We start from the raw sequence: 14,686 nt of genomic DNA on the forward strand, positions 1-14,686 counted from the left end.
ACATAACAATCACTACTGTCTAGGAAGATTAGAAAAAAAGAAAAATTGATTAAACTAAAAAAATCAAAAAATAATAATTGAAAAATCAGACTATGAAAAAAAACCGATTAAAATTTTAAAAAAACCGACCGGTTTAGTTTTGGTTTTTATAAGCCTGAAACCAAAAAAACCGAACTGAACCAAACTCAAACAGAAAAAAATCAGAAAAAACCAAGTCAAACTAAAAAATCGAGTCAAACTAAACCGGAAAAAATCCAAGCCAAACCTAGCCAAAACAGAAAAAACCAAACCAAACTGATCTGAACCGGTTTTTGTTCTATCTAAAAAACAAAACCGAACCGAAACCAAGGGTTTGAACTGGTTTCAGTTTGGTTTTGGTTTTTGTTTTTTTTTAAATTTTAGTTTAATTGTTTTTTTTGATAAAATGATTACCCTACTACTTTTATTAATGTCTAGAAAATAATAATAATAATAATAATAATTTCTCCTAAATTTCACAAGGAATACATGTGTCCATTGCCCATGCCAAAAACCGCCCCCTCATGTAAAAAATTCACAGAATGCACATTCTCTCCCTGTTTTTACCAGTGTCCACGTGCTTTTCACTCATGTCACGTGACACAAAACTTAACAACCTCCCTCTCCTTCTTTCCCACTATAAGTTATTACACCGAGACCACTCTCATGGAAAATGTCACGCGCTTAAAGCCCAAGCTCCAACTAAACCCCCGCCTCTAAAACCCTAAGAAGATTCTCCTACCCTTCTCCCTCATCACTAAAACGATGACCCAAAACGACGGCGAACCGGCAGAAGAAGAATGCCCCCCAAAACCCCAAACTTTACAAACCCTAACCGCTACCCATTTATCCAGTTCAATCTCAAACCTCTCCGCCTCCTCTCGCGCGATTCCGTCGAACAAAGACTTCCATTTCTACTACAACTTCGACGAATTCAAGGTCCCGATTCAGGAAATCGCAGCGAAATCTCAGTCGCTACTCGAATCAATCGGGTCTTCCTCTTCAAATGATTTATTCAAAGAGAAATTACAGTTCCCTAGCGATGTAGACATCGACGAGGCTTATGATTGGTTGGTGAATGTAAACGACGAGATTTTTGAGCGTTTTGATACTTCAATTGATGAATTCAAGAGAGTCCGAGAGGAAACGGGTCGGGTCGTGGACGTGGATAATGAGGATGGGTTTCAATTGGTGCTTGGGAAGAAGAATAAGAAGTTAATGAAGGAAGCGTTGAGTGATGACTCGGCGAGTTGTGCTGGTGTTGACTCAGGAGTGAAAGTGGCGGATAACAAGAAGGGGATTTTGGGAAATAAGGCGAAGGTCCCGTTTCATATACCTACGATAAGAAGGCCGCAAGAGGAGCATAATATTTTGGTTAATAATTCGAATAGGGGTTTTGAGCATGTTTGGTTGGAGAGAAGCGAAGATGGGTCGAGGGCTATTCATCCACTGGTTAGTGATTTACACATTTTTAGATTTCTAAATTTTGTTATAGGGTTTGATTCACCTTGTTAATCTGCTTTTTCACGGTCATTATTATATTTGTAATGTTAGACTTCTGTAAAGCATGCATTCAGAATTGTGTATCTTTAAGGCTTTTCTCAAGTATTATTGACTAAAAATGTTACCAATTACAATATCATGTATGGCAGGGTTAACCCTTGTGGTTGTGAGCTGTCAATTGGATAGTAACTATAAGGAAAGGCTTGAAGTTTTAAAAATTAATTTAGATAAATTCATATTTTTGAGCAGTCTGTTGATTGTATTTGGTAAAAATTGTGCAATGTGGCTAGCATCTGCATACATGGTTGAAGAAGTGAAAAAATCCACTCCCTCTTTCAGAAAATTTTCTAATCTAATGGTTCTTGTTTTAAAAATGTTTTGGGAAGTTAATTTGATCTCTATGGTTGTTTCCTTATCAAGCACATTAAATGACTTCTGATCAGTCAGCATCTCTAAATATTTTGATTACTATATCAAATGTAATCTTTGTATCGTGTCTGTATTCAAAGAAGTTTTATTGATCTTTACTGTCATAAGCATCTCTTGCTGCAATTTTAACCGATGTTATCCAGATTGCTTTTTGGATCACACAATTCTACGCCTTTGCATTCCAAAATTCACCCGACAATTTTACCCTCTAAAAAATTGTACTAGAATGAGAACAGTAATTGAAACACCAAACTCTTTAAAATCTCTGGCAGTGCATTAATTTATTCTCATTATATTCTCAATTATTTAGTAATTGAGCTTTGGATATTTGACCAAATGGTTTGAAAAACTTCAACACTGAAGAAATGTCTTTTCATGGGCTTGATTTGATTATGGACCAAATCAAGTGTTAATTTGATGGCCTTGATCAATAACTTATCTTATATATAATAACTGTGTTTTATTAACCAGCTGATTTTTCTACAAAAAATCGCTTTATATGTGACTCAATATTAAGGAATTCTGGAATTTAGTAGTTTTAATATTCATAAAAATATAGATCAAAAGTGTGGACATAAAACTCAAAGACGGGATGGGTGAGGGGAGGATGGAGTTGCACATTTTAACTTATTCTAGTTATATTTATATTTCTAAAACATAATTTTAGTAGAATGTAAAATTTTTCGGTATTTATGATTTGATATTTTAGACACTCCATCAAGCCTTCTTAAGAAAGTAATTTGAACAACCTTGATCTTTACCTTAAGTAGCTCTGAACACCTTAAATATCTAGCTTTTATTTCTAGTTTTTTACAATTATTTGATGTTACTATTTCCTGTAAAATGATTCCTGAGCTGCAGACATAGTGAATGAGGTTAATTTTAATTGATTTACCTGAAACTCACTATAATCTGTTCAATATTTACCTCTACCCTTTCGCCACTTTCCTCTTTTTGCTTGGAAAGAGTTCCCAGTTAATGCCTCAGGATTCATTTGTTACTTTACTTTCTAGGTGCCGAACTGCCCCCCATGAGATCTGTTGGGTGCATTGCTTACAAATTGCCCTGGCTTGTCTGGTAACATGCATAAGAGCAGCATACCTTCTAATTTGCTTATTTGGCAATATTCTGTGCCAGAAGGTTTTAATGTCCTTGAAAGGTAATTTCAATGACTGGGAAACCTTTCCTTTGACAGGAGCTGGGTTCTTCTATTTCCCTCCCAGCCTGAGCAACCTTGATTGAGGGATGTGAAGCAATGCTGAATCACCCATAGGTTTTCATCACATCTAGAATTCATAGCTAAGACAGATGCTGACTGTTCTGTTCATGAATGAGCTATTTGTTTGCCTTATCCATTACATAATCAGGTGGCCTTCTGATTACGTGTGTGCTATGCATGGTTATGTATCAATTTGTAATGGATTCTATTTATCCAACAGAATATATGTTCATGTTACATCATCGACTATGTTTTGGTACATCATAAGGGTTTGAAGGGCTGTTGGTTGTATTTGTTTATATATTGATGCTGTCTGGAATTTGTTTACCAATTTGATATGGTTTGGATCTAGCTATTCATTTGTTATTCTCATTCCACATCAGTAGCTTTTTGCTTCCTTCATTCTTGTATTATTTGGTTATGATTTCTGAAGATAGAAGACTCTAATTAGCTTCTTATTATTCCTCTCTCATGTGTATAGGAAAAGCTGTCTGTTCTTGATTTTGTGGATAAAAGAACTGGGGATGTTGAGCCTGCGCCACCTCTTCCAATAGAGAGTACTCCATTTAAGCTTGTGGAAGAAGTCAAGGATTTGAAGGAGTTGGCAGCTAAATTGCGTGGTGTAAATGAATTTGCGGTAAAAACTGAGTATTTCAATTGTCATTATTAGTTATAACCTTTGAATAACTAAACTAGAAGTTGTATGAATGCCATTTTGTTTCTTTCTTGAGTCCTCAAATGCACAACCTTGTGTTACAGTATTGCTGCTTTCCTCCTGTGATTACTTTTTTGGTTATCATAAAATTTTGCAATCACTCTTGGAAGGTCCAATTAATGGGCATATATGTTACTTTATAGGATTACTTGTAAACTAACTTCAGTCATAGATGATGGCTTCATTTAATTGTTTTGTATGTCCTACATGCCAGTTCAATGTTGACGTTTGCTTCTTTGTTTGTTTACAAATTGTGGAGTATAACCTTTTTTTATCCAATGGCTAGGTTGATTTGGAGCACAATCAGTATCGATCTTTTCAAGGATTGACATGCTTGATGCAAATTTCAACTAGAACCGAGGATTTTATTGTTGATACATTAAAACTTCGAATACATGTTGGCCCATATCTTAGGGAAGTTTTCAAGGATCCTGCCAAGAGAAAGGTCTGGTATTGAACTTCTGCTTTCTATTTCCCTCCCTCCCTCCCTCCCTCCCTCTCTTTTATGTCAGGTTTGTCATATTTGTGATAGAATTTAATTTAATTAGGTCATGCATGGAGCAGATCGAGACATTGTGTGGCTTCAACGTGACTTTGGCATATATATCTGCAATCTGTTTGACACTGGACAGGTCTTGTACTTTGACTTTATTGCTTTTCTTAACCACTTGATTTTATTTTTCTTGCTACTCAACAGCTCTTTATTTCAACATCATATACAATTACTCTGTAAACTCGTTTTTTCAATGGTTTATCCAGAAAATCTGGGATCATAGTGGGATCATAGCTAGTTGATGGTTTGGGTGTGCCAATCTGGTAGTATGTCGTGTGATCTTGTGCAATTTGATTTTTCTTATACACTCACCACCTTTTCTGTCATTAAATAAATTAGGCCAGCCATTTTGTTGTATTATTTAAAATGTAGTTTCTTGTTGTCAATATATGCCTCTATGAATCAAGCGAGGCTAGAGGTCTTACTCTGGAAATTACAGATCAGAAGTCAATTTTCTGTGTCCCTTTAAAACAAAGTGTCAGACCCTTATTCTTGCACATCTTAGCTGATAGATTTACCAGAATTTAATTATTTTATTTTTCATGACCTCAATAATTTCTTCTTTGCTCCTTTCTCGTTGAATGTTCATTAGCATTTAGTGCTTCTTTTGATTAACACTTTTATTTCCATCCCTAGGCCTCGAGAGTGCTGAAGTTGGAAAGAAATAGTTTGGAGTACCTTCTACATCACTTTTGTGGGGTCACTGCCAAGAAAGAGTAGGTCCCCATGTAATCACTTGATCTGCCACTGCTTATGGTTTGGTTCATATAACTTTGCACATACTTGTATGCCTAAATTTACCAGAGTACAACGAGTGTTTGTGTTTTTTTTTTCCGGTTTGGTGTGTGTAGTTGTTTTTATAAAAATCCCAGTAGAGTTGACTTGTGTGTTCATGGTAGATACCAGAATGCAGAATGGAGACTACGCCCCCTTCCTGATGAGATGATCAGGTGAATTCATATTTTAGAAATTTTGTCATTTGTTTTCCAAACATGCCACCCAGAGCATATACTGGAGTCTTGAGCAACTATTTCATGCAATCAGTTAACAAGTGTGCTGGTGAATTCAGATTAATTAGATGGATCATTTTTCCCATTTGGAGTCAATGATAGTTTTGGTTTTTGCTAGACTTGAAATATAATCAACTAGTTGGCATAGGTCGCTTTTCCAGCTATGCAATCAAGGATACTTTCCATGCCATGGTATGATACAAGAATGTGTGATATTGAAAGACTACTAAGTAGTATATTGCATGCTAAACCTCACCACCCTCATAATGCTAGTGTAGTGTGACAGCTTTCCCACATACAAAGATTTTCTTGTTTTTTCTGTTTTATTCACTCATGTCAAGTGTATATTTCAATCAAAATTGATCAATTTGTATGTCTGATTTTCTATTATACCAGCCAAAAGTGTTAATCTGTTGATCTGTTCTTTTGATACACAGATATCTGTTTCTGGAACAATGATGATTCTGTATTTGGCTTTAATATTATTATATATATATATATATATCGTTTAAGAAATTCAATTTAGATAATTGTAAATGTCAATAGGAGAATGAGAAAATTGAAAAGGAAATCATGGAGAAAAAAATGGGAGAAATTGTTAAAAAAGGAATAGAGGTGCAGAAAACATATTGGTTAAACTTTTCTATTTATTAGAAAAAGAGGAAGAAAAAGACCAGTGGTGGTTGCCGGGACCACAATAGAGTGGATATGGAAATGGAAGAAAATTTCACTCTTTGAAGAGTAAGATGTTTCAGGCGTTTAATAACACATTGTTGGTATTTTATGAGAAAGTTCCATCTACTGGTAAAGTTTCTTTTGTAATAATCTTCCAATTGTGTAAGCTTTTTCTTCATCATAAACAATTTGTTTTCCGGAAACAGGATGAATTAGGACTTGCATGGTGCTCTGAAGTCTTTCTAGTTTGCTCATATCTCTTAAGGCTGTTTTATCATCATTGTACATCTCTATTATTGATGTTGGTTTAGGTAAATGTAGTCAATGTTAACTCTCTACAGCTATCTAATGGGCGACTTTTTTGGTGACAGATATGCCAGAGAAGATACTCACTATCTGCTGCATATATATGATTTGATGAGGGCATTGTTACTCACAAAGCACAGTGACCATGATAATGGCGATGATCCACCATTGGTAGAGGTATGGTTTTGATAAAAACAACAGGCATTTTCTAGATTGTTCAACCATATGAAAGAATGAGATGACAGAGACTGGGAGGATGGAATGTGACTATCATCTGTCCTTTCCTCAGCTTTGTGTGGGAGCTAGGTCTTCTATTTTGGTTGGCGTTATTCTAGCTTGGCGATATTTTTTGTATTTTTTTTATTCACACGTCTCTGGACAAGTGAAGACTCATACCAAAAATGGCAGATTGCTAGAATTTCTGTAAAATTGAGCATTGGATTTGGCATCACTATTTATGTTGTTACAAGTCCTTTAATGCTGCAACCTTGATTTCTTCCATGTTATCTTTGATGGGAACTGGGAAGGCTTTCTTTCACCTGATTACTGGAGTCGATTATGATTTTAGAAATAGGTTATGGTCATTGTTGACTACAACATTACTATAACGAGTGAGTGATTGTTGATAACAGGTCTACAAACGCAGTTATGATGTATGCATGCAGTTGTATGAGAAGGAGCTTTTCACTGAAAATTCGTATCTCAATATGTATGGGTATGTTACATACCATTTTACTTTAAGATTATATGTATCATCACATGAACTGTGTAATATTTTGTACATCAATGCTTCTTTCTTTTTTTTCCTGTTAATTTGGCTGTTTCTGTGCCTTTTCTTTCTTTGGTATTTACAATATCTTGAACATAATCATCCATCAGTGGTTAATTTCTGTACTTTATTTCTGAGGTGCTGTTATGTCTTGATTTAGGTTGCCTAATGCTGGTTTCAATGCTCAGCAGCTTGCCATTGTTGCAGTAAGTAGTTGCCTTTTGTCATTTACTTAATTTGTCAAATTGAGTGAACTAACACTGCAATAGATACATCTTTGTTGCTGAGTTATTATAGACTCCTGTTTGGTTTAAACTTGGATATTTTACCTTCTTCATTTATTTAATTTCCAGGGGCTTTACGAGTGGAGAGATGCCATTGCCCGTGCAGAAGATGAGAGCACAGGTTATATATTGCCAAACAAAACTCTTCTTGAAATTGGTAAGAATCTTCTCAAATTTGTCATAACTTCAACTTAGTCTGTTTGCATTCTTATGGTAAATGTTGACTCTTAAATCTTCTCTTGTTTGGAAATGGTGAAAGCCAAGGAGATGCCTGTTACACCTAGCAAATTACGTCGACTGCTGAAATCAAAGCACTCATATATTGAACGACACCTTAGTTCTGTTGTTAGCATCATTAGGCACTCCATGCAAACCTCTGCTGCTTTTGAAGCTGCTGTTCAACATTTAAAGGAGAGACGCATGGAAACAGTAAGACTTCTGCACATATTTGATGATCTCCACATATATATCATAGAGGTGTCTCAGCACTGAATTTAGAATTCATTATGAATCTTAACTTACAAAGATGCCTAAATTACGAGTTCATGTTAGAAATGGATTTAATAACTATTCAATTGAGGGCCATGTCCCCCTCCCTGGATGATGACAGGCTGAGAATTCAACCTATCTTGTGTGGTGTTGCTTTGACTACAGTTTTGAAGAACAAAACTGTTGATAATCTTGAAAAAAGAAAAAAAATAGTAGGTTTTGATGCTCTGGCCAAAGTACTGGGTCTTATGTGTTTAAAGTGAAGCGAACCTATTCACTTGAGATTAACAGAGTTGCACTCTGATTTGAAAAGTTGGGCAAGCAGAATGAGTCCAGGTCAATCTGAATTGAATGCATGGTTGGGCTTGTTTAGTAACTGCTTGAAATTCTGATGGTCCTTGGATGTAAAGTTGTAGTCATGTTTCCCACCATGTTGGAGAGTTGCTTTTACTTTTTTCTCCCCTTAGTGCCCTGTTTATTTGATAACCGAAAGATATTTTTTTGAAGGCCTCACAAAAAGATACAGAAGTTAATGAGGGCTGTGAAGAAAAAAGCGTTCATGGTGGCAATGGAATGAATGGCAGTGTGGCTGCTGAAACTTCTGTGCAGCTGGAAAGGGGGCTTCTGAAGCAGGGAAGCAGTATTGTTGAACTTGGCAAAGGTGGGCAAGAAAGCTCTGCCAAGCATCATGGTGAAAATGGTGGAGTGAAGACTGGATCTAGTAGTTATATTTCAGATACATCTCCAGCAGCAAAGGTTGTAGATATTTGATAAGTAGATCGATATTTATCCTTGTTAGAGATCTTTAGACTAACATGTCCACCCTTTTCTGCTCAGGTTGCTGGAGCAACTGTTCAGATTCTAAAGAAGCCAACTGGTGCTTTTGGGGCCCTTCTCAGGGGTGCAGCAGCAAAGAGGAAACTTGGTACTGATAAAAAGGTGAACATTCTACCCTTGACTTTGCTTCCTCTTCAACAATCTAGACAGCGTTCACATAACCCAGAACATGGTTATGGATCTTTCACTAGGGTGGTCTGCCTTGTGGTTGAGTTTCTGTGCACATTAATTTTGAAAGGCATTAAAATCAGTATCACACACACTAAATGGAAGGTGCATGAATGGAAATGTTCTTGCCCATCTCTATCTGTTATTTTTCTTTTTTCTTTTTCCTACTGAAGAGTTTTTTTTTGGGTTGGGGTTCTGTTACAAATTCTTTTGAAATGTCCGCATTATTTAGCATGTTCCTTTCATACCTTTGGTAATTCCACCACTACGCATTTATACCAGGGAACACAATTTGGGTGTCTTAACATGCTTAACTTATAAGTCATCTTGATGCATCTAACTGCCTTTTATCCTCGTTTAAAACTCCTTTTATTCTATTGTTGACTTCTGGTTGACATTATTTTTACAAATATTTAGGTCGGGGAACAGCTCAAGTTAGAAAAGATAAGATCCTCAGTGAACCTTCCATTCCATTCATTTATGCCCAGAAATGAACCTCCAAAACCAGTAGTAGAAGAGCCCATTGTTTCAGAAATTTCACATCCTGAAGAATCTTTGGCTGTCCCAGCTACTGGTTCTAGTTTGCAAGATATAATAATGTTGGATGATGATTCGGATATGGAACAAGACACTCGTATTGGAGAACCAGAGAGAGATGATTCCAAGACCACAAATGTCAACAGGGATGACAAATCTTCAGGAACTGCTTTGGAAACAGACAAAGTTGAGGAACCTGTTTCTCTGTCAGATTTGTCTACGAGTTCCCAAAAGCGCTTCCAATCCAGCAATCAAAATAGAAGAACTGCAGAAGGTAAGGAATCTGGAGAATCAAGTAGTGTTATGAAGCTGAAGCCATTTGATTATACTGCTGCACTCAGATTTGGTGTAGGCTCGACGGAAAAGTTGAAAGTAGGGAATGACAAAAATCAGAGGGACGTGCGTGTTTCTGTGGGTAAGATAAAAAGTTCTCCAGGAGCCCCAGTACAAAAGGATGATGAGACAGGAGAATTTCGCGAAGGCAGAAGACGTCAGGCCTTTCCTGCAACTGGGAATAGGAGTGCAACATTCCGATGAGTGCGTTAGGAGTCTAGTTGTAGAAAACAATTAAAGATAATATCTTGTGCATTGGTGACAGCTTGTGTTTTCATGGAATTCATTCCGAGTGGTTGGTAGGCTTGTTATGCTATAGGTTATGTGGGGAAAATCAGAGGCGTATTCTCTTATGTGTGGAAAAGGGATCAAGTTGGATCGGCAGTGATGGTGGCGGTAGGCATGCTCGTGGTGCTTGTGACTGCACGGGAAGGTGGGAAGCATTTATCACGGCGGCAGTCCATCCTCTCGTCGCAGTGGGAGTGAGATGAATGGTTTCTGCTCAAGGCCTTGCATTGCCGATGAAGGCTGAAACTTTCTCATCACGTTTCTTCTAGATTTAAGGATGGGTGGAAGGAAGGACCTTTGAAGAATCTTCGGAGACCGACTCAAAAAGCAGAGACTGGCCGCCTCCGATTCCATTATTTACCTTTCAAAACTCTCTGAAGAGCATTTTTCTTGTACGGCGTGAGTATTTTATGAAATTCCCTTTCTTTTACTATATTTGAAAGTCAACCATGAGCAGATGCGTGTGACTCTTAGGGCGTGTTTGATTGGAATTCACTTTCATTGTTTTTCCATGTTTGACAACAATATGGAAAAACAGTCAAAAGAAATTGAATTCCAGTCATATCTAAAAAAGTAATGTTATCAAAGAAAAATGTTTTTTCTGTTTAAAAAAAAGAAAAACACTTTTTTTTTTTCCAGCTTGTTCATTCTCTCATTAGATAGTGAGAACTTTTTCTTCTCAAAATCACACGATCTCTTTTTCTTCAAAATCAATTGAAAGCTGAGTTGGAACAAGAGCAATTTTCTGGACCAATTTTCTGCTACTGTCATATTTTTTCCATAACATTTCCATAACTCTTCATCTTATCTTGTCACATTCCTAAGTTAATCAAGCAACCCAAAAAAAACATTTTTTCTGCTACTGTTTTCTTCTTCATGAATCACAATCGGCAGCTCACTAACCACAGACAAAACCAGGGGGGAGGGGGAGAGATAACTGTGAACAAAGAGAGGCAAAACTATTAGGGGGGCAATTTCTATGAATAGTGAGACAAAACAGGTGGCATTTCTGTTAACATTGAGAGGCAAAACAGGGGGGATTTCTGTTAACATGAAGAGGCAACATGGTGGGGGGGCGATCGATTTCTGTGAGATCAAAATGGGGGGGGGGCGATCGATTTCTCTATATTTGTTGCAAAGAGAGACAAAACTTGGGGGGGGGGGGGCGATTTGTTAGCAAAGAGAGACAAAACAGGGGGAGATTTCTAATCTCTTTTACAATGAACCCTTGCTCTCTTTAGTGATTTTTGTCAACTTTACAAACAAAATGAGAACAGGAAATTGGGGGAACTGAACCGAGAGGAGAGGGGAATGGAAACAGTGAAATTGTTGAATGGTAATGGAGAATTATACAAACCAGTTATAACAAAATTATAGGGAAAATGAGGAATGAATAACAAGGGAAATGGGAAATGGGAGGGGAATGAAACAGTGCAATTGGGGATGTTAATGGGGAATTATACAAACTAGTTATAACAGGGGAAATGGGGAATGAATATAACAAGGAAAATAGGGAATTATAGAAACTGATAGGGTGTGGGGAATGGGTGGGGAATGGGAGAATGAGTGGGGAATGGGAGAATGAGATGGGAACAACGAAATTATAACAGAACCCTAATAAATATAAATTTGTGTTTTATTTTGCTTTGATTAATTTATGATTAGTATTTGATTATATTTGTTATATATGGATAAATTTGTGTGACTATACTGGTAATTATATGGAATTTCACTGCGTAATGTCTATTGATTGTTGTGAACTTATGAAATGTATAATTTTCATAAGCTATGTATGAATATATGATATAATAAAAAAAAATCATCATTATACTTTTTAGATTTTATTTTTTTATTGTAAGTGATTAAATATTTTATATATATTAGATAAACTTGAAAAAAAAATAATTCATGAATAAATTATTTTCCAGTTCATTTTCCATAACACAACAAAAAACTGGAAAGTGTTTTCCAGTTCATTTTCCATAACACTACCAAACATCGAAAAATACTTTCCTGGAATTTCACTTTAAAAAAAAACAACTTTCCTGCAAACAAATGGAGCTTTAGGTATTAAAAGGCCTTGTGCTCGTTTTCGCTGCTAGTTGGATCAAAGGTATGTGATTGCTGTTATTTTTTCCCGCATATGATAAAATATTTGAAATGAGAAGAAATAACTTAACTAGTATATTTGACTAAAATTAATCGTAAAGTAGTTGCCTTGTTTAAATGGTGATTTGATTTAAAAAATAATCCATTATTTTAACCTCTAACTAGGTGATTTAGCTTAAATCTAAAACTTCGGACAAGGATTAAGGTGGTGTTTCAGCTTGTGTTTCAATTGTAGTTTTGTATATTTTTTATTTAAATTAAGTGCATGTAAGAAACTATTTGGTATTATGGTATTTTTTTTATCCACTTACAAATAGAAAATTTTTGATTAATGAAATAACTTGTATTTTTTATATTAAACTCCATACCTTATTGCGTTTCAAACCATAATTTTATAAAAGGTAAATTAACTAGTATTTATCTATAGAGATGTTTTTTAATTATTCTACATGCAAAATTTATTTCATACGAGTTTTAACCATAATTGTATATTTTAAAAATCTCAATTAAAAATATTTTTTTAAACAGTAACAGCAAAAACTCTTTTAATATCAAACACACATTGACTTGAATGTATAAGCATGCACATCCGATTTTTTCACTATACTGGGGGGGCTGCATGGACCTTTTTAACTATACAATAAACATATGGATGTCTTTATTTATTGGAGGTTGGTCTCTATTCAGAGTTATAGATGGGTAAAAGTAAATGATTTATTTTTTAGTTAACATGGGTGGTTGACCAGTTTATACACACCTTAACTAATTTCATGGACTTTAAAGTTAACAACTATATAAGCTTTCAGTGATTTTGAGATTTATAAGATTCGAATCGGTGGTTTTCGAGAAGTAAATTCAGAATCTAATCAATTAAAGTATATCCAATTAAAAATAAATGATTTATTTGAATATGTAGACGGTGGAGGATGGAGTAATATTTTTTTTATAATGATTAGACTTATTGTAAATTATTTAGAGTAGGAGGAGGATGAAGTTTATATATATATACAATTTTCATATGTATTATATTTATGATATTTTCAATAAATATTTAATATAAATTGTGGGGTTTTATTTTACCCTCTAACATTACATTTTTTAAGTTTGATTAATACATGTAATTGTTTTTTTTTTATATCCCTTAATGCTTATTATATAATTTACTTATTAAAAAAAATCATGTGAAGCCTTCATTGTATGCCAGGATTGAAAATTTCAGGCGGATAAAAATAAAGGGGCAATGAGGTCAGGTGGCATCATCAAGAGACGCACGCGGAGAGGGAGAGAGAGGGCACTCCCTCTCTCTCGTGTTTCTGCTCATTTATAATATTGTCATGTTTCCGAAACCCAGTAATCAAAATTTATATATAATAAAATAATGTTTTAATTTTTTTTTACTTCCATTTTTTTTTAATTTGTTAAAGTCAAAAATAATTTTTAAAAAATAAAAAATATATTATTTTAATACATTTCTAAAAAAAAAATAATTAACTATATAACCAGATAATATTTTATGAATGTTGAGGTTTATATGCCCTAACCTCTGCATCTTTTAAAAACACTAAGAAAAATAACAGGAAGAGAAATAGATGTCAGTTTACAAGATTTTTATGCTATATAATTGTTTATATTGTTTAATCTAAAACCTCATTATTCTCAATATTTGTTTTTTGCATGACAGTCCTATATTTAAGTTATTGTAAAAAAGAGAGAAGAAAATCTTGAATTTAAGGTAGCGGGTAAATGTTACATCAACTTTTGGAAGCATGCGTATAGTAATATGGATTTTCGTATAATTTTAAATAAAATTTAGCCTATACTTTAAAATGCGGGGAAAAAAATACTATGCAAGTACTGTAAACATAAATTTAGTGTACCATGAACCACACGTTGTCTTTTATGTTTTGATTCCAAAAGCTGCTGAAATACTCTTTGAAAGTGGCATAGGTCCCAAAACTTCAAATTTTTCAAACAAAAGTGACTACAAGCCTCGTATAGAGGAAAGTCAATGATTGATGAAGAAAAGTTACATAAAATTATTGGATCTGGTGTGATAACCAGATTCAATGTATTGGATGTGGCTTGGACATGATGGACGATATTATAGATATACAGTGTTTACACTATAGATAATATTATAGCATTTGGAGAGGTGTTTTCTTTTCTGTTTTTGATTTCAAAAACTAATGTGCTTTAACATGACAGCTAGATCCAATATTATTGAGCTCGAATTTACAACTAGATTTAAATTTATTTTTAAAAGTTATTAGATGTGACTTGAAATTAGATTCAAATCGCTTCAACACAAATATAAATGTTCATTTGGAAATTACATATGTCCCCAAAACTTTAAATTTTTAAAAAAATTGACTATGAGTCTCATATAGAAAAAAGATAGTAATTGATGAAGAACACTGGGAGAAGATTATTGGGTCTAGCTTTGC

The 14,686-nt window shown here is 34.8% G+C and overlaps 1 protein-coding gene across 1 annotated transcript; it reads left to right on the forward strand.

Moving 5' to 3' along the window:
* Positions 1–656: 656 nt before the first annotated feature.
* Positions 657–10,566, forward strand: LOC118027767 (protein RRP6-like 2). Its single transcript, XM_035031225.2, has 14 exons — positions 657–1,470; positions 3,651–3,806; positions 4,171–4,329; positions 4,433–4,516; positions 5,074–5,153; positions 5,337–5,387; positions 6,494–6,605; positions 7,061–7,143; positions 7,358–7,403; positions 7,551–7,638; positions 7,741–7,910; positions 8,478–8,726; positions 8,808–8,909; positions 9,393–10,566. Exons 1-14 carry the CDS (start codon positions 784–786, stop codon positions 10,047–10,049), a joined length of 2,724 nt encoding a protein of 907 aa, XP_034887116.1. The 5' UTR covers positions 657–783; the 3' UTR covers positions 10,050–10,566.
* The last annotated feature ends 4,120 nt before the right edge of the window (positions 10,567–14,686 follow it).

This window comes from Populus alba, chromosome 19 (genome assembly GCF_005239225.2).
Source record: "Populus alba chromosome 19, ASM523922v2, whole genome shotgun sequence".
Classification (NCBI taxonomy): Eukaryota; Viridiplantae; Streptophyta; class Magnoliopsida; order Malpighiales; family Salicaceae; genus Populus; species Populus alba.

What these genes read in the sequence shown, in the direction of transcription:
- LOC118027767 (XM_035031225.2), top strand. Translation starts at nt 784, where the DNA reads ATGACCCAAAACGACGGCGAACCGGCAGAAGAAGAATGCCCCCCAAAA. An exon ending in AGGATCCTGCCAAGAGAAAG is followed by an intron (nt 4,330 to 4,432) that starts GTCTGGTATTGA and finishes TAATTTAATTAG; the next exon opens with GTCATGCATGGAGCAGATCG. An exon ending in CAAAACTCTTCTTGAAATTG is followed by an intron (nt 7,639 to 7,740) that starts GTAAGAATCTTC and finishes AAATGGTGAAAG; the next exon opens with CCAAGGAGATGCCTGTTACA.